We start from the raw sequence: 22,387 nt of genomic DNA, 5'->3' as shown, positions 1-22,387 counted from the left end.
TTCAAACTGCATATTAGAATTTATTCACTTGTCCTAAAATTTCGCTACTGATGAACAAGCAGCCAAACTGCAATCCATGATAAACAGATTACAAAGTTCACTATATTAAACCATAAATACAATAATATAAATGTACACACAATGATATATATATATATATATACAGCTTTACACAGCAAACCAGAGTCAGTCTGTCGTCAACCAATCAAGTACTTTAAATCTTTATACCTTCAATAAAAAAGCCAATTGAATTGAATGAATAGCACAATTTGAGAATACAAAACGGCAGCTCTCTGACTGTTTGGCAAAAGGTGAGTTCATTCTTTCAGAGACAGTTCATGTATGGCACAAACAAGTTTAAGACACTGAAAAGAGGTTTTTAGGCACCATAGACTTAAAGGGCCAAAAACAGCACCATCATAGGACCAATTTGTCAAACTATGTTTAGGGTTATCATTCAAGGAATCTAAACAGAGAAATGTTTTTAAAAATAAATCTGTTTTAATAAATTACTGAAAATATTTGAAACAAACAAGACCACCATCTGCATGGATACTTTGTAATGCCTTAGCATCTTAGTAGTGGCTTTCACACACAAACTGTAGTGATGAATAGAGGTCCATATAAACGTGCTGTTCGTCATCCTGGGAAATACGCAGACGCTGCGGCCGGTTTTGCTCCAGCCGTGTTCAAAGGCTTAGGGACTTCTGCAGGTAGAAGGCATTTATATCAAATATAACATTTATTAAATCTCCTCAAAAGTTTAGCAATTAGGAATAACTGGGTAAAAACATTTTGTCGCTTGCCTCTATTTAGATGCATGCTGGGTAGGAGACCGCGGAGAGGAATGCTGTCGTCTCGTCTCTCAAAGTACTTGGAGTCCAGACCTACAGGTTCTCCGCTGTTCAGATCAGAGATGCAGCTCAGACACAAGGTATTTTTAAGTTTTAGAGATCAGGAAGTAAATGAATTAAAGAGGAACTCACTTCTCTTTATTGGAAGGCTGGGCGAGTGTAGAGGGACTCACTTCTGCTGCTGAAGGTTTGCCACTCATAGGGTTAAACTGGACCTAAAATTTAGTTTAGAACATTATTTATTTGAAAAAAGAATTCAACATGGTTTTCTCAGACATTTATAACTAGCGACTGCCGCTGAAAACAAAGTTAAAATAAATATGCGCTACTTGCTAACATCATTATTGTAGCAACCCATGCAGATAAAACACTATTTTGACTACAACAAACAGATGCAAAACACAAACAAATCAGACTTGTGTTAAGTGTGAACAGTAGGGGTGCAACGGATCAAAAAACTCACGGTTCGGATCGTTTCTCGGATCAGAGTCACGGATCGGATCATTTTTCGGATCAGCAAAAAAAAAAAAATTTTTTGTTTAACAACACTTTTAAATTATTAAATTAAAATATATAAAATCAACTTAAAGTGCACAAGGCATAATATCTTCTTTTTAACATAATTAATGAAAAACAACTTAAAGTGCAACATAAAAAGGCATATCTCCTTCCTTTAAACATGGACCAATGCTTGATGTGTTTCCACTGTCATATAGGGCTGTCAAAATTGCTCAAAAATGACGTTCGAATATTCCCTCTAAAAAAACACATATTCGAACTATTCGAACATCTGGTTGCGCATTTTGTCAATGACGCGCATTATGTCAATAACAGGACACATTAATTGATCCGAACGGATCACGGATCAATGATGATCCGTTGCACCACTAGTGAACAGAGACTCTAATAGAGACAAGCAAACCGCAGAAAACCAGGAGATGCATGAAGGAAAAGATGGTATGAGAGAGAAGAGGAGACGAGGCCTGCCTTTGGTCCAGACGTCTGATTGTGCAGTGCCAGGACAGAGCGAGTCCCTGAGCTCACACAGGAAAGAGGGAGAGGATATTTGGAGTTTATCGTAGAGGTGATGGGGAAACCCTGTCCCAAAGACGAGGGGAAACCTTTGCTATCAAGCTAGAGAAGAGAAGAACGGCTACATCAGTCCAATCTGACATGCAAACCGATGGTTACTGTATGATTTCCAGCTACATCAAGCAGACAAAAAACCTGTTTGGTGGAATTTATGCTACATTTTCAGTGATGTGTGATTACCATATTGTGAGACACACTTCCTGTTCTCAGCCCTGCTGCGGGCGTCTCGAACATTCCCAAACTTTCCTGCTTCCGAGAGAGCTGGTTCTCATTCAGCTGCTTGTTCAGCCAAGTTATTACTACATGAATGCATAGGGATACGAAAGCAGAAAAATACACTGAAAATTCTATAGTATATAATAAATTATATTCCATTAAAATAATAAAATAATAATAAACTTAATAAAATAGATAAATAAATGTAAAATACATACATTGAAAATAATACATATATATATTTTGAACTAACCGTTCTCATTGGTTTTTAACACTTCCCTGCTCTCGTCCAGTTTCTGAACTGTAGCTTCCAGTTGCTCCTTTAATCGTGTTGCCTGAAAACAACAAAGACTGCTGGTGAACAGAAATGTTCTGGGACGTGTGTTGGCAGCACATGTGGGGTTGGTACGGTACCTCTTCCTCTTTCTGTCGGAGCCGCTGTTGGGCGTCCTGCAGTTCTCGCTGCTCCCGTTGCAGTTTCTCCGTAGTTTCCTGCAGGATCTTTTCTTGAGACACAGTCACTGTGTTCTTCACCTTGATCTTCCCCACCAGAGCCTTCAGATCCCCCTGGAGCTTCTTGATGATGCCGTTCGCCTGCAGTGGGAATTCAGGATTAATCCGACTGTATACAGGGTTTCTGCAGGTACATTTGAGACCTTTTTAAGACCAAGTAAAGAAAATGTAAGTAATAAACTGAATGGAACACAATATGTCGACACGTTCTCTAAATGAGAAACACATGGCAACACAAGTATTAGCAACACTTAAGAGTTTGAATTTGAGTTTGATATTAATTACTTTTTAATTCATTTTACAAAAAAGTAGCTTGAATAGCTCTGAATAAGGCACTCTCTTTTAATGTATCTTCTGATCGCATTGCAAAAAAGATGTTCTTCCTCAGTATTTCGGTCTAAGATTCTTAAATCAAGATGCATTTACTAGAGATACAAAAGGACAAAACATGAAGTCTTGTTTTCTGTGAAACTGATCAAAATTAAGTGAGAACAAATAATTGCCAATGGGCTCAGAAAAATTAAGTTTTGATAACTCATTGACAGATATTTGTTCTTGTTTTAAACAAACTCACTTTATTTTGTCCAGTTTTTCAAGACTTCATTACGTTTACGTTTGCATCTCAAGTGTATCTTGATTTAAAGTTGTTTAAATATTTGCATTTGAAAACGGGACAAAAATACTAGGAAGATATTCTCTTTTTTTGTGTGTGCAAAGTATGCAACCTTTCATGCCATGACTTTATGAATTTAAGACTTTCAGCTCTGATTTAAGACCTTTTTAAGGTAGTAATTTTGTGTAAGACTTTTTGTAGCACCCGCAGAAACCCTGGTGTGAGTAATTCAGTTAAATTCAGACGCGCAAACCTTGATGAGCTCCTCCGATAGGGATTTTACCGTGGCCTCCAGCTTGCCGATCTGAAGTTGCTTGCTTTCTGCATTTCCTTCAACAGAGTTCTAGCAAACAAAAAAAAACTAATTAAATATAAAATGAATGAATGTAAGGATCCGTTCATGTCAGATTTCATCTGCTGACCTTCTGCTGCTGTGTGGCTTCCAGCACCTCTCTGGTCCGCATCACGAGCTGGTCTTTATCTTTGATCTCCTGCTCTACGACGGCCACTCGCGTCTGCAGCTGGTTGACCAGACGCTCTCTCTCGTGGCATTCGGTGTCGAGGCTGCTGTTCTCCCTCCTCAGCGACAGAACCTGCTGCTTTGACCTCTGACACTCCTGGACAAACACCACATTAGTTATGCAATCAGATTTCCTTGTGACTGTCAGACCATATCCTTCTAAATAAATATCGCACCTCTTCCAGACTAGCCAGTTTGGCTTTGAGGTCTCGAATGGTGGAGTCGCTCTTGTATTTCTTGTCGGTGAGCTCCCGGTTGGTCGTTTCCAGCTCAGAGACTTTGGTTTGGAGCTGCTGGGTGCTTCTGTGATGAGACGACTCAAGTTCCTGTCGCAGCTGTTCGTTCTGCTGCTGCAGACGCGCTTGTGTCTATTAACACAAGGAAAAAATAACATCAGTCTCTTCTTTGAAGAGATCAAATTAGAAATAAATATACAAGTTTTTAGCTTTCTGATAGACACTGGACTTTACATTACTATATCTATACTATTAATATATCTACACAAAGTTTTACTCCATGTTCAAGCATTTTATATACAGTACTTTTTTTTTTTTTTTTTTTTTTTTACTTTTGTAACTTATTGAAATGTTTTCCCCCATATCAAGAAACTCTCAAGTGAACCGCCCATGTCAGATCACCTCCAGAGCATTTTCACGCTCAGCTGTGAGATCCTGCATGTGTCTGCTGGACAGAGACGTCGTTTGGGACGTCCATTCAGACCGCAGTTTGTCCAACTCTCGACTTTTCTCAGACAGGGTCTGGAGGAAAAATCATAATTACGTAATAAATATTGAAATGAATCAATATAATTACTATAAAATCAAAATGGTTAATACATTATTATAATATAATTAATACTAATACTATATACACATGTATATACAGCAGCTATACAGAAAATCATATTGATGATCTCTATAATTTCTTAATATCTTCATGCGACATTTTGACACTTCATTTGCAACAAAATAAAAGTCAAGCATCTGAGATTTGTTATATGTGCTGTTTTATGTGAATATACTGTATATATGCAGGTAAAGTAGGATATACTATATATCCAAGTTTTTATATATTGCTGGGCAATAATACAGTTTACATTTTTGACGATATATATATAACAATCAAGCCGACTGATAATATAGTTTACATTTTTTGACAAAAAGGGTGATAATATAGTTTACGCTTTTTGACGAAATATTAAAATCAAGCTGGCCGATAATATAGTTTATATATTTACCCTTTTCATCAAAAAAACTTAGCTTATGTTTTTTGTTTAGCTCAGTTTATGTTTTTTGACAAAATAGGAGATAATACAGTTTGTGTTTTTTAGACAAAATAGGTGATATACAGTTTATGTTTTTTGACTAAATATAACAAATCAAGGTGGGCGATAATATATTTTACGCTTTATGACAAAATAGGTGATATATAGTATAGGCGATCATATAGTATACGGTTTTTGACAAAAAGGGTGATAATATAGTTTACGTTTTTTGACTAAATATATAACAATCAAGCTGGGTGATAACGGTTTACGTTTTTTTGGCAATATAACAATCAAGCAGTTGAGATTTTATCTAGTACACACCGCTTAAAGTGAGTGTACTATATTTATCCGGGTAAGGTTGGATATACTTATAGTAGTTGTGCAATTCATTTTTAAATATTAAATTATTTGGTGATACTGACAATTATCAAACCTGTGAGGTTTTGCTCAATTTATAACAATTTGGTGGTTATATTATAAATAATACATATATTAATTAATTTTAGAGAAACCATCTTGAATTTGACTTACTTGCTGTGCATAATTTAGCTGTCTTGTCAGATCTTCCTCAGTTTTTCTCAACTTCTGTTCCAACTGTTGCTTTTCCTCCTGAAAACAGATATATTTAAGCTGCATTCATCCAAGCAAGCAGGATATAGACATAGTCCATGATGATGAGTTGTACCTTTACAGTAGACAGACAAGTGGCCAGATACTTCTTAATATCCGTATCAGATCCTGGGAGCAGTTTCAGAGAGAGATGTGTGAGGTGTTTAAAAGCGTTTGTCTCCACAATATTAAGGTTTGAAGGACCGTGGTCGAACGCCGATGAAGCTGACGTGAGCTGCAACAGGAACCTGAAAAGAAACAGTTCTTACAACCCATACACATTAAGGAAAGATTTATGAGAGATAATATTCAGATAATCTCTCACCGTGGGTTTTCTCTGTCCTGTTCAGAGATGCACTGCTCAAGCAAGTCTATGAATTTCTGTGGGAATGATGTGAAGTCTATTAAAAGCCCTTGTTGTACTTTTAAGCTGCGAAGGAAAGCAAATAATGATTATTACACTGAAAATCTCACATTGAGTCAGATATTACTGTGCTGACAATAAATATGGATCATTATTTTATAAAAAGATCAGATCAGATCACTATACCTCTGAAAATCCTCCTCTGATATCACAAGATTGTATAAAAAGTAAAGATCAGTATCATCCGTCAACCGTACAATCAAATCCTGTTGATAAAACAAACAGAAAGACATAAGACCAAATGCTTTACATTCATAAGTAATGATGTATAAATGATAATTCCTCACCTTCCTATGGACAGGATTTGATAATAGCTGCAGTTCAATACTTATGCGAATGACTGAACGTCTGTAATTTAAAACAGCATGATACATAAACACATTTAGACCCTTAATAGTCTCCAAAAACAAAATACTGTAACATGCATGACAGTCAAAGACAAATAAACCCAAACACTCATTTAGGTCTTATTATGTTCAAATACATACACAATCAGAATTACCTCTCATCGGTCTCTCTATTCTTCACCTGCACCTGTAACCTCTTGTTAAAAAGTAGTTCCGTCATTTTGAGTTCATGTAATAACACAAAAAGCGATAATAATCATTAAAAAATCGCAGTTTTTTCGTGTTTTTAAGTTGTTGAACGAGTCATTTGTTTTTTCGCGCTTCGCTCCCGCGTTTGTCCGTTTCTCACCGGATGTGCTGAGCGCCTCAACCTAATCACGCGTATTATCGTATTTCAGCATATTTATTTTTTAACAATCGTAAAAGACAAATATATACTATTGAAGTTGTGTTTGATATATATTTGTGGGTGTTTAAGGCTGATAAAATTAAAAATATTTTCTGTTGGACTTCACCGGCGCGTGTTGTGATTGGTCGAGAGGCAAACGTCAAACGTCAACGCCGAGTGGGCGGGGCGTAGAGGAGTTTTGAACATGGCGGTGAGTAGCGCAAACGTTTCCACACCGTTCGCTTTACAAAGCACTTGTATGGTCGCATGGTTTTTATAAACAAACATGTAAGCACATAAATGTCTTGTGAACTCTGAAAGTTCGAACTGTACCCACTAGTGCCTGCTCGTTATTGTACATTTGATGTGTTGTGTATTATTGAGGAGCTAAGCTACATACTAAGACACTGGGTCTGATTTATATTACACACAGGCCTGTTATATAATATGTGGTTTTGATTTTCAGGATAAAGATAAGAAAAAGAAGGAGAGTATTTTTGATTTGTCGAAATACATCGACAAACATATAAGAGTAAAGTTCCAAGGAGGTCGTGAAGGTGAGACAGTTGCTTCATAAGATAAAATAATGGTTTAAATAATTCATATATTATGTTTAACTAAATTGCATTGCATTTAACATTCACTGTTTCCTATTTTCAGCAAGTGGTGTCTTAAAAGGCTTCGACCCGCTGTTGAATCTTGTGTTGGATGGCACCATTGAATACATGCGAGGTAAAATCTCTTCATTTATTTCGTCCTCTTTCTCAGGGGTTTTCAAACTGGGTAAAAAATAAATAATAAAAAATTAGATTAACATAAGTAAGACAATTATTTTAAAAATCACTTAAATAAATAATGTAACATAATAGAAGCTAAATATTTTCCCAATAATATTTTACACACTATTTTTCATAGTATAAATTGGGTCTTTATACAGTAGTTAAAACTGCAGTCCGTAACTTTTTTGGGTTAAAAATTATCCAAAATAATAGTACATCAAGTACATAACCAGCCAGTGTTCAAAACTATCTGCTTGCCTTAGCTCGATTCAAAACGGTAAGCTTGTAATAATGTTTTCCAGTGGCACTGGTGGATTTCCGCGGGAAATTCGAGCATGTCTTTGCGTCACTACGTCACATCTGTACACATAAAGAAGAGACTCGGCTAGTAGGCTATGTTGTGTGTGAGGATGTTGGAGGTGGAGATTTATAGCCTTTTTCCACAGCACTTGATATAATTAAACTTATCAATTTGATGGCGGATCCAGAAAGATTCAAAAGACATTCACCAGTGACAACTGGAGATTCACTCGTCGTAAAATGCAAAAGACTTCGAAGTGGCTACAGAAAAAAAAAGAGACCGCAACCGTGCCCATGCGAAAACAAGGATAAACATCAGAAGGGCTTTTGAAAGTGAAGGGGTTCAAAACGGACGCAGAGATGGCTTTTTTTTCGTGCATCGGAATATTGAATAATGCAATAAATATGCATCTGATTACAGATACTTGTGTTTGTATTTCAAAGAGAACCAGTTCTAAGGAACATTAATTTGTAGGTATGATAATTAGAAATTAGACTGCACAGAAATGGAAACTGAACTACAGGTAGCCCTAATACACATTAAATACAGTCACGCAATGCTGATGCTGTTAACATTAACAATTTGAGAACAAAGTATAATTTGCACGGTTTTGACGTGATATGATAAGTGATCGTTCGATTTAATCAGCCTTAAATTTCCCTTAGTTGGTCAGAACAAAAGTGGATTTTACTTATGTGGATGTTACTGTTACATTTTCTGGTGAAAATTCTTATGTTGGTCATACTTACAAAAAGTAGAATCTGTGATTCCGAATGCCAGTTTCCACACTGACAGCTGCACATTATCCTCAAAACATTGGATTCATCCACGCTGTGCCATGCTGATGTAGCCTGGAAATCCAGACCTAAATCTAAAAGATTAATGGTCTGGCGTCGACTAATGAAAATCGGCCAGCTCGAGGGGCGGCACCAAGCATGCATTTGAAAATCTCACTGCACGCAATTGGATAACACTACGACCAATCACAACAATAAACCCATACGCTTAGCTACCAGCGGAGCTAACTTTATTAGACATTCTCTGATTATACTCTTACCGTATCCAGTCGGCGAAACAGCAGTCTTCTGTTCCTGTTTTAGCTAAAAAGCCAAGTCTAACTCGTTCATTGTAGCGGCCAAAGCAGTTTCAAACAACTGGTATTCATCCATAGCCATCTTGCAATGTTTACTAATGACTTCGACGTCACAGCGCTGTCGTCATCTGTTTAGCTCGCCTCTGGCCCGCCTATATCAGATAACCCGATGTGATTGGTGCAGCTCAGATCGAGGGGTATATTTAATGAGCATCATTACTCGACACCAGAGTAACTCGCTGAGCAAATTCAATTTGTGCTCTCGCGAGAACTCTGGATTACCAGGGTAATGCCGAGGCACAACCCACGTAAAGTTGATAAATCCGCGAATAACTGCAACTGCAGATTTCGAACAGATGTGGCGGCAAAGAGGAAAAACGACGGACTGCAGCTTTAACATTTCAAGTGGATCAAAATAGTTCATCAAAATTCGTAAATAACAAATGTTAACTACTGTACATGAAAATATATAGTTGTATTCTGAAGCTTAAAATACAGCTATAAATTCATACGGAAGTAAAAGTTTTGCGTAAAAAAAAGTTTGCAGAAGCCATTTATGCACAGACAATATAAAAAACAAAGAAGACGATTCGAAAAAAGATTTGCAGAGTTTATGATACAAGCCCTTGTGTTTTGCTTGTATATAGAGCTGTTACTGTAATACTTGTGAGCTCTGACACATCACTGTCCTTTACGGGCTACCTTTCACAACTGTCTTGATAACGTCAGGTATGTAAAATCTTTGAAATTACTCCCATGAGCACCAAATTGAGACGAATGTTGCTCTAGAGTGACGTAAAAGTCGCATGAATTCCGGATGCAAAACATCCGACCTGTATCGGATTTAGTGGCCCAAATCAGAATTGGAAAGATCATGACAAAAACAGATCTGAGTCACATATGAGCAAAAAAAATCGGATTTGGGCCACATTTACCTGCAGTCTGAATGTAGCCTAAGAGATTGAAAACCCTTGCTCAACCAGAGCGTTTTATTTGAGTTTTTTAAAGCTTTTTATTCAGGATCGTTGTATATGATGCCTAATCACATCCTGATGATTCCGAACAGATCCGGATGATCAGTACAAGCTGACCGAAGACACCAGACAGCTCGGCCTGGTGGTTTGTCGAGGGACGTCCGTCGTGCTTATCTGTCCACAGGACGGGATGGAGGCCATTCCAAACCCTTTCATTCAACAACAGGATGGATAATATTCAGCCTTGTTTATTTTTGTTTTTTTTCTTGCATTTTGTAGATGTCTGGTGGAAAAAAAAACGGATAGTTTTTGTTAGGTCTGAAATCATGAAAAATGTAACGTTTTGTATTTAGACTCAGGATAAATGTGTTTTAGTTGATTTTGTTTTTGTTGATGAAACTCATGTTTTTTGTGTGTGTGTGTTAATAATGGTTTTGAATTATAAGGCATGTTTTCTGTTCATGAAAATAGGTGCGTAATACTGCCCTGGTTCTTTCAGTGTTGTTTTGCTACTGACGTTCATTTGGACCATAATAAACATCTGGGATTTAACCATTTCTAATTCAAGCAAAAACAAAGACTAAGCCTGTACCTCAAAGGGTGGATCCCACAGCTTTACTTATCCAGAAAGCTTTTGTACACACACACACAAACAGTTGGACATTGTCAGCAAGCTTTCACGGAACACCATTTGTATAATATTTTGAAGGCCTTCGGTTTCAAGACGCCTTGAGAAAACATTCTTGTTTACTTTTGTGATGTCCTCTACTCTGTTTTACATTTACAAAACTAATTCCTTAGATTAAAGACTCAGTCATGGACCCTTCCCTATTTGTGAGATTTTTCCACCCTACTTTTGTTAAATTAATGTATACATTTTGTTAATAGGTATAACAGCAGAACTACTTTCACATACAGGTGATCATGCAAGTTCCTAAAATCTTGCGAGGAAACAAGGGTTTTTCCACCCCTTTTGATGGCTATCAGATTGAGATGAGCTATTCATGCTTCTTAGCACAGCCACAAAGACCTGCCTGTAACCTTTCTAGATTTACTTTAGGTGGGAAACAGTATGTACATCAATATAGTCACTAGTTACAGTATAGTTTTCACTCTGATATTTAACGCAATACGTGTGAGGCTAATCGAGTTTTGTTGGTCCCTCCATTTGTGATGGTGGTTTTCTAGCAGTTATGAATGAAAGGCTGTGTGTCTTGCTTTGCTGGTGCTCTTTTGAACAGCAGGACTTTCCAGATTTTATCAGTGCGCACTGGCACCCAAGTCTGGGCTTTATTGGGTAACACAGTTATAGTGGTTCAGGGTCTGTTAACTGATGGTTAACTTTAGAGGGGTCTGTAAGAGGAGCTGCTGTCTGAAGACGGGCCAACTCTTAATACTATTCCAGGTCAGTAGAAGTCTGAGGAGAGGTGGTCTAGTAAGCAAAGTTGCATTTCATTTTGCACAGCAGAATAAACCTATGATGTAAAAAAAAAAAATTATGTAAATATATATTCAGTAAATAAATACATCACATTCAATAATTTTTTTTTTAAATGAACATGTAAATGTAAAAAATGAGAAGCTATATAGTTACAAATATATATATACATCATAAAAAAAAAGAAGAAACAATTTGTAATTTTTTTTCATTTACTGGGAAAATATAGAATAACATAATTGCACAGCACTTGCTCTCTCTCTATATACATATTCGCTTTTAGCTAATAGCTAATTTGCAGCGTTTGTCGCTAATTTGAAACTATTTGCAGTTTAAGCTTTTGGTTTTGTTTTGAATTTGCTTGTTTTTTTTACCCCTCCCAGGAACAGCAGTCTATTGATTCTTTAAATCCCTTATAAGTTTTAAAATGGTATTGTGAGAAACAATAGAGGATTTAAAAATAATAATAATATATATATATATATTGTAGCACCGGCCAATCAAAGACCTCCCCTGCCTCACCTGTGTAAAGCCACGCCCACATGTAAAAAACTAGCGCATAACAGCGCTGCATTCTATACAGTCTCCAAACGTGTCGTGCAGTTTATTCGGACGTCAATGTAAAGATCAGATGTATCAGTGACCAAATGCTGTCTGAAACGGTGAGTAACCATATAATCTATTCTATTCTTCTTAGAATTGTGCCAGAAGTTATTACACCCACAGTTTTAATGCTCTTTGTATTTGTTTCTAGCTCCTCAGAAAAGTATTGTGAACAGTTTGAATTTATTTTTGATTGTTTAAAACGAAAATAATATTTTCTTACATTATTTAACAGTATTATAGGCATTTTATATTTGATATGTGAATGCATAAACCATCATTATTTAGCAATGTAAATTTTAATTGGCATAAATATAGTCAGTATACTACCACTGTTTTTAGTAGGCTTGTTTGTAATGTGTTGTTGTGACCTGACATAACATTTATTTATTATATGTGAGTTTTAATAGGAATATATTGTTTTGTTGTGCCAAACTGTATGCCCAAAACTGCCATTTTATGTGATACCTTTGCATTGTTGTTGGCAAGCCTGTAAATAATAGTTTTGTACTTTATATTGTTTGTTTATATCTTTATGTGCATATATTTAATCAGAGAGTTGTTGTTGCATTTACAAGTCTGAAGTGAAAAGTAACTCTCTGGAACATCAGGCTTCATATTTCTGCGATATAACATCTAAGAATCGACAGAGGTTTGTTTTGGCTTCTCTGAACCACTCCTAGTATTGTCTCATTCTATGGCCGATGAAATAATACTTTGTCATCCCACGAGATGATTTTCACTCTCGGTATCCAAGGGAGTTGCTAATACTTTTGGTATCATAAAAACCCAATCCTGTTTTTACCTGGTCATCTGTCTGTATTTCTTACCTCCATGTGTTCTTGTGTTTTACAGTTTGAATGTCCAGGTTGTGTTGCAGGTCTTTGTATAGACTGAAATGGAGAAGAAAGACTTGAATGAGTGGCCTGAGGGTGATTCAGGGCCAGCTTGCCTCTCTGCTTCCAAATGTATAACATTAGCCGCAATACTGATTCTTCTCATCATTGGGGCTGCTGCGGGTTTTATGACAGGTTAATGAATTATCTCCATCTGAGTAATTTGTCTACAGAATCAAAATATTATGATATTGTTGGACACTTATACCAACCTTGTTTTTCCTGTTCAGCCTACTTAATACAAGAGGAACATTATTTCATGGAGACAGTGGAATTGCAAGGACTCAGTTATGATTCAGAGCTGCTAGATAAAACATCAGGATTCTCGGTAGTTCTGACCTCGACTCTGAAAGCAAAAGTATGACCAATAACTTGTACGGAAATCTTCACACTGCAGATGTAAAATTGGTTTTAACAAACAGATGTTCACTGCTGTCTTCTCTATTTTACAGATCAAGCATATATTTACCGCCTCTGCAGTGGCAAATCATTTTACTGACTGTCAGATAGTTGCGTATGGGTAGGTACACTGCTTACATGCCATGTTTTAGCTCTATAAAACAAGGTGGGGAATTATGTCTGTATATATTTTGGTATTTGATTAAGAGTCTGTGATATCTTTCAGGAATATCAACTCAAATGTGATGACCACTCTTCGTTTGGTCTTCCGGGTTTCTCAAGTCCAGGGGTACACGGAGAACTTCGTTCAAGACTTCCTTCGTACTGGATTTAAGGCCATGTTGAATGGGAAACCTATCATTGTCCCACAATACGGAGAGATCAGTAGCATCATCCTTCTTGGTATGCCGGATTCCTATAAAAAAAAAAGAAGTCAATAATAGTGTCATTTTGACCATTTTTTGTTCTCTTTATTCAGGGGCAAGTGGAAAGTCATTCTATGAGATTGGCAATGATTTAAGTAAGCAGAATGTGATAATATTGTTGATCATATAAAGGTTAATTGAAAACTCAGGGTACTCAGATGTCTTTGTCTTTTACTGCAGGTAAATGTCCTGAGAACACGTTCACCTGTGACAGTGGCGAATGCATCACAAAGCCAAATCCAGAATGCGACTTTATAACCGATTGTGTTGATGGTTCAGATGAAGCCTTTTGCTGTAAGTGTCACCATGTTTTTATCATGAGTTATTATGTTAACGCTATATTTAGCTGTTAGTTTCCTTTTTGTAAGTTTTAAGAACTAATTTTGGCCTAAGGTAAAATATAATTGATTACATTTGACATATTAATATCAAACATCACAATTACTTAGGGTTTTTGATTGAAATAACTTTGTATTAAGTTTGCGCAATATTCCTACAGACATGAATGATACCTCTTAGGACTATTGCCGAACGGACAACAATACTTGCAAGAAAATCAATAGACTTTTATTAAAGAAGTACACAAGCTATATCTAGGGACAATAATATCAACAGCCAGCTATAAACCAGCCAGAACAACTTAGAAACCACCTTGCAAGTACCTTGAATACCCTTGCAAATGAATAGAAACATGGTAACAGCACTAAAACAGTCACAGAACCCTAGCATTGTGGTGGCAAGCTGTGCAGTCATATTTTCTTCAGAAAAATCAGGCTTAATTTATGTTCTTTGATTGTTAACCATTGTTTCTCTTATAGCCTGTGGAACACGTCCCGCCATGGCTAACCGTGTTGTGGGTGGTGAAAACGCCCGTCACGGGGAGCTACCCTGGCAGGTCAGTCTCCGACTACGTGGCCGTCATACATGTGGCGCATCCATCGTCAACAATCGCTGGCTTGTCAGTGCTGCTCATTGTTTTGAAATGTGAGGAAACATTTCTGTAAGATCTTCATCAGTTCCTCACTAGGCACCAATGTATATCTAAATATGTCTTCCTTATATACCAAAGAGAAAACAACCCAAAAGATTGGACGGCTCTTGTGGGAGCCAATCTAGTCAGTGGGGAGGAGGGAGAAGCCACCATAGTAAACATCAAGTCCCTGGTTGTCTCTCCGGTCTATGATCCCATGACCACTGACAGTGATGTGACCGTACTTGAGTTGGAAACGCCCTTGATGTTTAGCCGTTATGTTCAGCCAGTCTGTATCCCATCATCCTCTCACATTTTCAGTCCTGGGCAGAACTGCATCGTCTCTGGTTGGGGAGCTCTTAATCAGTTCACCAGTGAGTATGTTTGATGTTGTGTAAAGCATCAGAATATGCTTGAGTTTGATGAGTTTAACGAGTTTTGTCATGTAGCCAGACCTTCAGACTGACAACAGAAGGTCTGGACTCTATTAGCAGCTTTCATTGGACAAGGACCACCCAAGAGGATGTTTGACTGACATGTAGCGCACCAATCACAGTTCGTTTTGTTCCCCGTCATGTTTAGGGGCTTGAAAATGTAAAGTTGATGTCAATTAAAATCCTGAAGTGTTACCAGTTAAGTGTGCCACATGCATCAAACATTCAGGCAGTGGATCGTAGGCTTGATGTACCAGGCTGAGACTACCTCATCCCTAAACTGCACCAAACTCAAAACAAACTGTGGTTGGTCACTTTAAATGTCAATCAGGTGCTCTTTTTCTGCTTAAGTTGGTGGTTCTCGATCATAATAAGCTTCCATGAAGACCAGCCTTTTTGCCAAAAGTCTGACAACTCGAGACAACCCCTTTTAAGACGACACTTCTTTTACCGAGCAGGTGAGGTGCCTTCTACATTACAGAAGGCAATCGTGCAGATTATTGACTCGAAAGTCTGCAACAAGACATCTGTATACAGAGGTGCACTCACCCAAAATATGATGTGTGCTGGTTTTCTTCAAGGGAAGGTGGACTCTTGTCAGGTAAGGGTTATAACTTATAGCAATAATGCCTGATGCCCTAAAAGTGTTTTCACAATTGAATGTTTTAAATGTGGTTTTTGGGCTTCAGGGAGACTCTGGGGGCCCTCTGGTATGTGAGGTGGCCCCTGGGCGCTTTTTCCTAGCGGGCGTGGTGAGCTGGGGAGTGGGATGTGCACAGATCAACAAGCCTGGGGTCTATTCCCGCGTCACCAAACTCCGCAACTGGATTCTGAGCTACATCAAGATCGCACCAACAGTCACAACCACTGACCCTAGTGTCACAACCACTACGGATCACATTGTTAAAGCTATGAACCCCTCCACTGAGATTGCCAGTAATGAATATAATCCTGCTCCTGGGAACTGCAGTGGTAATTATAACTGTGGCGGAGGCAAGTGCATCAGCAAGATAAACCCAGAATGTGACAGAGTCGTTGACTGCCCCAATGAGGTTGATGAGAAAAACTGTGGTAAATAATCTCTAATAATCTCGATCTCTACAACAGGGGTGCCCAATCCTGTTCCTGGAGGTCTACCTTCCCAGACAATTTGGCTCCAAAACAAATCAAAACACAGCAATTAGATAGTTAATATTTTCAAAACATATAATAATTACAAAGAGGTGTGTTGGAGCAGGGTTGAAACTGAGCTCTGCAGGAAGGTGCATCCAGGGTTGATTCTAGGATTGGACACCCCTGCTTAACAACAATCCATTTGGTTTGCACCCACATTAATGAAGTGTGGTTAACTAGCTAGTGTAGACCTTAGTCAAGGTAGGTGCCATATTTAACTTTACACAAAAGAAACGAGGGTAGCCGTGAATGGTAAATGTACGCGTCCGTTCAATAGTTTGCACTGTCGCCAATTTTCACATCCCATTTCTTTTGTCCTTGTCTTGCATTGACTAATAAACACCAAGGTGCACAACTGTAAAACGTATTGAACAGACCATACATACATCACTTACAGCCTCGCCATTAGGTACATTAAAGTAGTCTGAGGAACAAGAATATAAGGGTCACCTGTTTACTTTGTAGACTGTGGGAATCGTCCAGCCGTGGGACAAGGGAGGATTATCGGTGGCGTCTCTGCTCGGAGAGGTGAATGGCCATGGGTGGGCAGTCTGCAGTACCAACGCACTCACCGCTGTGGAGCGACGCTCATCCACTCCAAATGGCTCCTGACTGCTGCTCACTGCTTCAGAGGGTAGTGTACCACTGACTGGCAACTTCCCAACATGCTCCAGTCTTAAAGAGTTGAACAAAAATTTTTTTAGTGTTTATTTTGTGTTTTTGTCAATAGTGAGCTGAACACTGCTAGTTGGACAGTAAGTCTTGGGTCAGTCATTTGGTCTGGAGTGGGTGCTCTGGTTATTCCAGCGCAAAGGATCATCTCTCATCCTGCTTTCAATAGCAGCACCATGGACTTTGATGTGGCCTTGGTGGAACTCTCCATCCCCGCCCCCAAGTCCTACACCATCCAGACTGTGTGTTTGCCTTCTCCCTGGCATAGCTTCATCAAAACTGCGGAATGCTACATCATTGGATGGGGCGCTGTGAAGGAGGACGGTGAGTTTGGGGTTGGTCAAGGTGACAAGATAAAACCTAAAACCTAGACAAGTAGTTTTTGATATCGTTTTCACACTAGATGTTCTGGTGTGGACCAAGGTTCGATTGAACTTAGTTATGTGTCCGCCAAGGAGCATGTGATCCGTCTGTTTAGGAAGGGGTCTGGGATTAGTGCTTAATGTAAACACAATCCAAAAATGAAATGCTAAAGAATATTTTGCGGAAATTATCAGCCTATGAATGTTGACCATTCCCAGCATGGGTATGGAGAGACAACTAAATTAGGATCAAACGTACCAAGTGTGAAAACGACATAAAAAAAGGTCTTCAAGACTTCATCTACATTAAATCCTTGATTCCAAAAAGATATGGACATATTTGTGGACTGCATTTGATTAATAGGATCCATTATGATGTATGGTCTGTTTATCCCACATAGGTATGATAACCAATTTGCTGCAAAAAGCACAGGTTAATGTCTTTGATCAGTGGGACTGCCAGCGAGCTTATGGTGGTGGACTTACCGACAACATGATGTGTGCTGGCTCTGTGGAGGGGAACAGGGACACATGTTTGGTGAGTTTGTGAGAATATTAAAGGTTTCTGAATGCTACTGTCTGGAAAAAAAAAATCAGCAGTTGCATAGGAGTAGGATAAATCTGAATGACTTCTTCTGAAGTACTGCTGCACTTACCTGATGATACTTAATGCTCTAAGTCTTTTTTTTTTCATCTTAAAACATCCACTGTGCCTCTTAAGCTGATTACGTAACACAGCCCAATGTCATTCAACCATATCCTTGAGTTTTCAGCAGACTTCTTTAAATGTCATGTCTTCTCTTCTTCTACAGGGAGACTCAGGAGGCCCTCTGGTGTGCCGGGAACCCCAGGGCCGTTGGTTCCTGGCCGGGGTGACCAGCTGGGGTCACGGCTGTGGTCGAATTGGCTTCCCTGGAGTTTACATGCAGGTCACGTCTGCCAGAGAGTGGATATCTATATACCTCCCTTTTTAAAAATATGATCCAGAAATGTCCTCCACCATCCGTCTCACAAGTGATGTGTAGACATGTCTCTCAACTGAAGATGCGTGAAACTCAAATGGATGACTTTACCAACATGTTCACTCTACTGTCAAAATATTTATTTGTGGTATTTATTAACATTGCATTCTGGTGTACGATGCACTAGCCCTTGAAATGCTTTTTGCCGTTTAGGAAAAAAAAAAAACATATCTCAATGAACCAGATTTTTATGCAATTCTGCCCTGATTTTGAGGGGAAAATGCTCCAATTCAGCAGGTTACAGATCCTGTGTGGGCCTAAGCATAACCAATATGGCTTAGAAATATGCACTAATAATGATCAATGAGAAGTGGTTTTCACTTCAGATGGAAGATAAGAAAATATGGCGACATTTGCTTGCCTTAAGTTTTCTTGATAAATTCTGATTTTAAGAAATAAAGGGATCCCCCTTCTCATTTCACCAGCAGAATTTATAGTCCTGTAATGGAAAATGTAGGAATAATATCAATTTGAAATTTGAAACCACATATTTTGCAAGGACATGGTCCCTTTGAACATGAGTGTATTCTTGTGTTACTAAGACAGAACCAAACTTCAGTACAAAAGTCTGTGCCATTAAACAAGACTCATTTCAAACTGTTGCTCCGCCATGACAGTCCTCGACCAGGCTGTAGAATAAGAGTTTGTGAAAATGCATGCTATAACGCAGCTTATGGCAATGCTGAGAAAGCAAAATGTAAGTTCATGTACTTGATTAGTGTGTTTCAGGCCTAATTTGTCCAAATGGTGCTACATCTGTTAACCTGATATTTCATCAATGCAACAAAAACATCAATAAAAATTGACTGACTTGATGGTATTTATTTGCATTCCATAAAAACAGCACAACATCTGTCTGGACATGTCTTGGTGGAGTTTGCATCTCTGTCCAAGCCTTTACAAAACTCAACGAAGCAAAGGAAATTGGGAACTTTGACACGCTTGTACACAAAGGGAACTGCTTTTACAAGGGTTTGTAGTTTAAAAGTGTCTAAACAACCCTACTACTGTACCTAACAGACAATGAGACAAATGACACTCCAGTGTTGACAATTGCAGTTTGTTCTTCAGAGGTAAGTTAGAAGCACTATTCGGCCGATCCTGGTGAAGAAGTGACAATTATTGCAACAAAGACGCCCCTGAATTCTTCCCCTCTGGGAGAAGAGCTAGGTGTGTAGAACAGAGGTGGTAAAGTGAGCCGTTCCCTCAGGGAATGGAGTAACATCCACCCAATGACAAAAGGCAGACAGATGGCACATTGAATTTTGATTGGTTGCTTGATGAATGGATAACAGCATAAGGGGAGGTGTCCGATTTTTAGCATTGTTTTTAAACATAGTGAACCTGCGAGCAGGAACTGGATACCAAAATCCTGACCCGTCCTCTTGTTATCCCAATTCTGCTTATTACTTTAAAAATGAGAACTGCTACTACAATTATCATTCTTTAATTTAAATTTGCAAATTATTAAACAGCTATTTTATGTCTTGTATTATCATTTCAACATGGTTTGAAAACAAAACGTAATGAAAAATGTCCATGTAGAGTCTAAATCCAGCCACCTGGTTCCTTCTGTATCCATCAGTTGTTGTTGCGTGGTAAGTGTGTCAAGTCTATACACTCGTCGTGCATTTGGAGACCAGGCATCTCGACCTGAGGACTCAGGTGATACCGAGGTAGTACCGGCCGCCATCTGCACATCAAATACGTGCCCTTTCCCTCTGTAATCTGGAGTTATATGCGCGGGAGACCGTGTTCCATGCATCCATGTAGCGGTCCATGCACATGGCAATGCATTTCTGGAAAAAAACGAAAGGGTTATGCATGGGTCTAGATGTTATTTCCTCAAAGAAACATGGACAGCGGTATAGGATGTCCTGCTCATACCTGTTCAGAGTTGTCCAATGAGCTTCCTGGTTTGCCAATGCATTTCTTGAAGCATTTATCAGTCATTCTCTGCAATGAATGACAAATGGCATTAGGAATGCATGGAATAATTCTAGTATGCTAGTACTATAGTACATTTTGTAACTGGATACCTTGACGACCCTTATAAAATGTTACTGTGGCAGTATCATATAGTGAAAAGGACTTTGAAACAATTAATTGCTAGAAAATTTGACAGATAGTTACACAGAAACAGCAAGCAACACAATTAATTGAATGAAGTAATTTTAAAGTAGAAACACTGATATAGTATTTTCTTATAAAACTTCTTATTTACAACTTTTTGGAAAACATTTTTTTTTACAGTATAGTACAGTAATGGCACGGATGGTAATGTTGGAAATCCTTTGGCATACCATGTATCACTGTACCACAGTACTTTCTGAATGGGTACTATGCTCATATACCATGGTATTTCATGGTACTTCAAAGATTATCATGGTAGTAACATTGTACATACTCAAAAATACAGTTTTACCATGGTACATGTTTAAAATACCAAGATAATACAAGGTATACTTTTTGGTAAGTGTATACGGTGATGATAACAGATAATATTAATGTACTTTGCTATAAAACAGTTCTTAATGATCACCACCATGACTATTACATGATAAACCAAAGGATAGCCTACCATAAGTGATATAAGAGTAATCCATTTATTCAGCATCATGTAATGACAAAATCTACCCAACACAAGCCTCTTATATACATACTTATAAATGTAAGGAAGCACAATGAAATTATTTGTAAGGGTATTTATGTAGGGATAATTTAAAACAGCATTTAACATTTTAAGAGTTAAAGTCACTGACCTGCAGCAGCTCTTGCGCGTTTGCAACGGCAATCTGAACTTTGACCTGCTCCATTATAGTGCCAGTGTCCATTTTACCAGAAGATGCGCCCGAAGAGAAATCTGAACCAAAACTGTCCATTTTACACAATTACAGATCTAATAACAGTGACACACCGGATTAAAGTCTGTGTCGCTTCTGTACATGTGATAATTTTGCCCTTGAGATGAACCGGAAGCGATGTGGAAAACATCCTGACTGTTGACTTCTGGGAAATGTAGTTTTTAATGACAGCAAAAACAAATAAGAACAATAAAAATAAAAACAAATAAGTTTAAACAACATCAAGAACAACAACATTAGCCTATCATAATGTTGCCTGTGATTAGCATAAATTCAGATTTTATAAGGATTTATCACTTTTGATTTAACACAACATTTTGCAGTTTTAAAAGGCCAACAAAAGTACATTAATATGGTACATTTTGTTGTTGTTGTTGTTGTAAGTTTGCAATTTCTGCGTCTGGTATAAATCTCCTTTTTTAAAATAACGATTCGTGTTTTCTATGGGTGCAGCTTTATTGCAACATGAGTTCTGTCCAGTAGGTGGCGCTACATTCCACCAGATCATTTCACTATTACATTCCACTATATTGCTGTAAAGAAATTAGTTTATCATTTGTTTTTCAGTTTTTTTAAATCAATCAATAAATCAATCAATCAATACATCAATAAATAAATTATAATATAACCTACAATATACCATTGTGGAAGTTAAAATGTCAAACCAGCCAGAAGGGTTTTGTTTTGAAAGTCAGATATAATTGGTGTTGAGGACTGTGTAAACAGGGCATTGACACAGTAACGGCTGTTTAAGCTCTAATAACTCTATTAGACATGAACAAGTTTTGGCTGAGTGAAGATGAATGAGTGTTGGCAGGGGGTCTGACAGTAATTAACAGTCACACAGTACAGTAAGTCTTCACTCACAGTAATTCACTGGTGATGTTTGTACAACAACCGTTCTGGACAAATGAAACATGCAAAGAAAAACATCATGCGCTTCCTGTTGGCATAACTGTGTTGGAATGAAAACATTGTGGATTGATACTAAATACCTCAATGAAAGAGGCTCAATAAAGCATGTAATCTGGAGGTATCATGGTACAGCAATGGTATAAAGTGGTAAAGCCAACAAACACCGTACTGATTTTTTAAAAACTTTTTTTAAAGTAGCCTAAACATTATTACAATTGTATTTA

The 22,387-nt window shown here is 38.0% G+C and overlaps 4 protein-coding genes across 5 annotated transcripts; 2 read left to right on the top strand and 2 right to left on the bottom strand.

Moving 5' to 3' along the window:
* Window positions 1-2: 2 nt before the first annotated feature.
* On the bottom strand, window positions 3-6,983 carry sass6 (SAS-6 centriolar assembly protein). The gene is made up of 17 exons (XM_079889558.1): window positions 6,611-6,983; window positions 6,396-6,456; window positions 6,235-6,314; window positions 6,010-6,114; window positions 5,761-5,932; window positions 5,607-5,684; window positions 4,447-4,566; window positions 3,985-4,176; window positions 3,711-3,905; window positions 3,542-3,631; window positions 2,577-2,756; window positions 2,416-2,497; window positions 2,127-2,245; window positions 1,842-1,988; window positions 987-1,069; window positions 807-901; window positions 3-707 (listed from the first exon to the last, which is right to left on the bottom strand). The coding sequence occupies exons 1-17, from the start codon at window positions 6,673-6,675 to the stop codon at window positions 640-642; spliced, it is 1,932 nt and encodes a 643-aa protein (XP_079745684.1). The 5' UTR covers window positions 6,676-6,983; the 3' UTR covers window positions 3-639.
* A 24-nt stretch (window positions 6,984-7,007) lies between these two features.
* On the top strand, window positions 7,008-10,811 carry lsm7 (LSM7 homolog, U6 small nuclear RNA and mRNA degradation associated). 2 transcript variants are annotated; one of them, XM_079889557.1, is made up of 4 exons: window positions 7,008-7,054; window positions 7,310-7,400; window positions 7,504-7,575; window positions 10,083-10,811. In XM_079889557.1, the coding sequence occupies exons 1-4, from the start codon at window positions 7,049-7,051 to the stop codon at window positions 10,223-10,225; spliced, it is 312 nt and encodes a 103-aa protein (XP_079745683.1). In that variant the 5' UTR covers window positions 7,008-7,048; the 3' UTR covers window positions 10,226-10,811. The 2 variants fall into 2 exon arrangements, with proteins under 2 accessions (XP_079745683.1, XP_079745682.1); XM_079889556.1 differs by having other exon boundaries at window positions 7,037-7,131.
* Window positions 10,812-12,015: 1,204 nt separating this feature from the next.
* On the top strand, window positions 12,016-18,671 carry tmprss9 (transmembrane serine protease 9). Its single transcript, XM_079891588.1, has 15 exons — window positions 12,016-12,090; window positions 12,887-13,062; window positions 13,158-13,285; window positions 13,380-13,447; window positions 13,553-13,728; window positions 13,805-13,846; window positions 13,932-14,045; window positions 14,570-14,735; window positions 14,821-15,095; window positions 15,614-15,756; window positions 15,845-16,226; window positions 16,794-16,962; window positions 17,059-17,324; window positions 17,764-17,900; window positions 18,175-18,671. Exons 2-15 carry the CDS (start codon window positions 12,930-12,932, stop codon window positions 18,334-18,336), a joined length of 2,361 nt encoding a protein of 786 aa, XP_079747714.1. The 5' UTR covers window positions 12,016-12,090; window positions 12,887-12,929; the 3' UTR covers window positions 18,337-18,671.
* Window positions 18,672-19,496: 825 nt separating this feature from the next.
* On the bottom strand, window positions 19,497-21,387 carry timm13 (translocase of inner mitochondrial membrane 13 homolog (yeast)). Its single transcript, XM_079891589.1, has 3 exons — window positions 21,147-21,387; window positions 20,272-20,340; window positions 19,497-20,183 (listed from the first exon to the last, which is right to left on the bottom strand). Exons 1-3 carry the CDS (start codon window positions 21,264-21,266, stop codon window positions 20,085-20,087), a joined length of 288 nt encoding a protein of 95 aa, XP_079747715.1. The 5' UTR covers window positions 21,267-21,387; the 3' UTR covers window positions 19,497-20,084.
* Window positions 21,388-22,387: the final 1,000 nt, after the last annotated feature.

Source organism: Squalius cephalus (genome assembly GCF_949319135.1).
Source record: "Squalius cephalus genome assembly, chromosome: 13".
Taxonomy (NCBI): Eukaryota; Metazoa; Chordata; class Actinopteri; order Cypriniformes; family Leuciscidae; genus Squalius; species Squalius cephalus.
The sequence above is the reverse complement of the archived record's forward strand: the minus strand, read 5'-3'. Positions and strand labels throughout refer to the sequence as shown.

Coding starts and splice junctions, on each gene's coding strand:
- sass6 (XM_079889558.1), bottom strand. CDS start 6,675: ATGACGGAACTACTTTTTAACAAGAGGTTACAGGTGCAGGTGAAGAAT. Junction 6,115..6,234: donor TCAGAGGAGGATTTTCAGAG/GTATAGTGATCT, acceptor TTTCCTTCGCAG/CTTAAAAGTACAACAAGGGC. Junction 1,070..1,841: donor ATCAGACGTCTGGACCAAAG/GCAGGCCTCGTC, acceptor ACTAAATTTTAG/GTCCAGTTTAACCCTATGAG.
- lsm7 (XM_079889556.1), top strand. CDS start 7,111: ATGGTTTTTATAAACAAACAT. Junction 7,401..7,503: donor GTTCCAAGGAGGTCGTGAAG/GTGAGACAGTTG, acceptor TCCTATTTTCAG/CAAGTGGTGTCTTAAAAGGC. Junction 7,576..10,082: donor CACCATTGAATACATGCGAG/GTAAAATCTCTT, acceptor GATTCCGAACAG/ATCCGGATGATCAGTACAAG.
- timm13 (XM_079891589.1), bottom strand. CDS start 21,266: ATGGACAGTTTTGGTTCAGATTTCTCTTCGGGCGCATCTTCTGGTAAA. Junction 20,341..21,146: donor ACGCGCAAGAGCTGCTGCAG/GTCAGTGACTTT, acceptor CATTCATTGCAG/AGAATGACTGATAAATGCTT. Junction 20,184..20,271: donor CATTGGACAACTCTGAACAG/GTATGAGCAGGA, acceptor GTTTTTTTCCAG/AAATGCATTGCCATGTGCAT.
- tmprss9 (XM_079891588.1), top strand. CDS start 12,930: ATGGAGAAGAAAGACTTGAATGAGTGGCCTGAGGGTGATTCAGGGCCA. Junction 13,847..13,931: donor TGAGATTGGCAATGATTTAA/GTAAGCAGAATG, acceptor CTTTTACTGCAG/GTAAATGTCCTGAGAACACG. Junction 14,046..14,569: donor TTCAGATGAAGCCTTTTGCT/GTAAGTGTCACC, acceptor TTTCTCTTATAG/CCTGTGGAACACGTCCCGCC.